The following is a 2,610-nucleotide window of genomic DNA, read 5'->3' as shown; positions in this document are numbered from 1 at the left end:
CACTTAAAAGAAGTGCTGAGCAGTGAATATAGGTGGTGCAAAATGCAAAATGTCAGAGTTCATCAAAGGCTAAGGTGAAGAAACAAGTTCTGAGCTCTCTTTTAAAAATACTTATTAAGCTGCTGCTCCGATATCTGTACTTGGCGTGTTCCATAGCTTTGGGCCGTAACAAAGTGCATACAGTGGTAACACAGGCTAACAAAGTGCTAACACAGTGCTAACACCTGAAGATATGTGTACGTAAACATTTGACCTGTGAATGAAAACAGAAGCATAAACTGAATAAAGTTGAACAAGAATTGATTTATTATTGTTCATGATTTGAATTATTTCTGTCAAACAGAGAAAAACATCTGAGAGTTCAAGCAGGTTTCCAACAGTGAGTCAGGTAGAAGTCAGACATCACAGCTGCTCCTCTAATGATGAGCTGCAGCTCAGAATCAAAGATGGAGGAACACGACCTCCAGGTCAAACAAATAATTTGTGTTCGTCCAGCAGCAGCATCGTTATCTTCGTTAGTCTGAACAAACAGCGAGTCTTTTAACTCTGCACATTCTGACACTTTAATCAGCGCACAGCCGCCGGCTGCAGGGTGGCTCACAGACACAGAGTGTGTTTTACTAAATTAGTGTGTGTGTGTGTGTGTGTGTGTGTGTGTGTGTCGGCAGGCATATTGCATCTCTCTCATCTCCCTCCCTGTAGTTAACCAGCGCTGCCTCTGTTATTCTGCTCCTTTGCTCAGGATGACTAAAACACCCTGCGGACACAACCCCTCTTTATAAAACACATCTATCCCTCGCTTCCAGCCTGCGAGTGGGGGGTGGGAGGGGTGTGTGTGTGTGTGTGTGTGTGTGTGTGTGTGTGTGTGTGTGTACTGAGTGTGTGTGTGGTTGGAGGGGGGGGGTGAAGGAGGCGAAGCTTTGATACAGCATGAAGCCTTGGGCCAACAGCAGCTCCTCGTCAGGAGCTGTGTGGAGTAAAAGACCAGGAAAAAAAAACCACGAAATGTGTCACTGAACTCAGATCAGCTGCTGCAGGAACGACAGTCACAGAGTCCTGCAGCTACTGATGCAGGGTCAGTTCAGTCTGAGTCTCCAGGTCACTTCCTGTTCATCCAGAGTCAGAGAAATATAAAATATGAACCATGTGTCATAAGAGCTGTGAAGTCTTGAGTACTGGATAAGAAGTATTTTGTGAGGTCATCGTGACCTTGACCTTTGACCTTTGACCACCAAAGTCTAATCAGTTCGTCCTTGAGTCCTGGTGAATGTTTGTGCCAAATCTGAAGAAGTTCCTTCAAGGCGTCGCTGAGACATCTTGTCCATGAGAATGAGACTGACTGACAACCTGAAAACAAAATGGCTGCCGCTCTGACTGGCGCTGGCGGGCAGGAATAAAAAATGATTAGGTGTGTCTGGCTTGTAGCTCTACCTCTGACCCTCTCTGTGTCCCCTCCCTCCTCCAGGACTTCCCCCAGCTGTACGAGGAGGCCCGGTACTACCAGCTGACCCCGATGGTCCGGGAGCTAGAGCGCTGGCAGGCGGAGCGGGACGCCCAGCGGGCGTCGCCCTGCGAGTGCCTGGTGGTGCGAGTGACGCCCGACCTGGGCGAGAGGATCGCCCTGAGCGGGGAGAAGGTCCTGATCGAGGAGATCTTCCCCGAGACCGGAGACGTCATGTGTAACTCTGTGAACGCCGGCTGGAACCAGGACCCCACCCACGTCATCCGCTTCCCGCTCAACGGATACTGCAGACTCAACTCTGTCCAGGTCGGTCCAGTTAAAGGGCCAGTCCCAACACACACACACACACACACAATACACACACACGCAGTACACAGTCCCCCCCACACACACACAGTACACACACACACACACACACACACAATACACACACACACACGCAGTACACACACACACAATACACACACATACATACACACACACACGCAGTACACAGTCCCCCCCACACACACACAGTACACACACACACACAGTACACAGTCCCCCCCACACACACACAGTACACGCACACACACACACAGTCCCCCCATACACACACAGACACACGCAGTACACACATACACACACAGTACACAGTCCCCCCCCACACACACGCAGTACACACACACACACACACACACACACACACACAACACACACACAGTACACGCACACACACACACAGTCCCCCCATACACACACAGACACACGCAGTACACACACACACACACAGTCCCCACACATACACACACAGTACACAGTCCCCCCCCACACACACGCAGTACACACACACACACACAGTCCCCACACACACACACACACACACACACACACACACACACACACACACAGTACACAGTCCCCCCCACACACACACAGTGTACACACACACACAGTCCCCACACACACACTACACACACATACACTACACACACATACACACACACACACAGTCCCCACACACACACACACACTACACACACATACACTACACACACATACACACACACACAGTTCCTGTGGTTTTGGTGAACTCACCTGTGTGTTTACCTGTAAGTCTCAACATCTAACATCCCCCCCCCCCCCCCCCCCCCCCCCCCCCCCCCCCC

The 2,610-nt window shown here is 50.7% G+C and overlaps 1 protein-coding gene across 1 annotated transcript in view; it reads left to right on the top strand.

Moving 5' to 3' along the window:
* Positions 1–1,465: 1,465 nt before the first annotated feature.
* LOC111647413 (BTB/POZ domain-containing protein kctd15-like) overlaps positions 1,466–2,610 on the top strand; it is a gene marked incomplete at its 5' end in the record, with an annotated part of 2,082 nt that continues 937 nt past the window's right edge. The window contains one exon of the mRNA XM_023397013.2: positions 1,466–1,768. Within this exon, the coding sequence (XP_023252781.2) occupies positions 1,466–1,768 (303 nt within the window). The remainder of the gene's footprint in view (positions 1,769–2,610) is intronic.

This window comes from Seriola lalandi, unplaced genomic scaffold (assembly GCF_002814215.2).
Source record: "Seriola lalandi dorsalis isolate HSWRI2012SDOR001 ecotype SW California unplaced genomic scaffold, Sedor1 jcf7180002054991, whole genome shotgun sequence".
NCBI classification, from domain to species: Eukaryota; Metazoa; Chordata; class Actinopteri; order Carangiformes; family Carangidae; genus Seriola; species Seriola lalandi.
The sequence above is the reverse complement of the archived record's forward strand: the minus strand, read 5'-3'. Positions and strand labels throughout refer to the sequence as shown.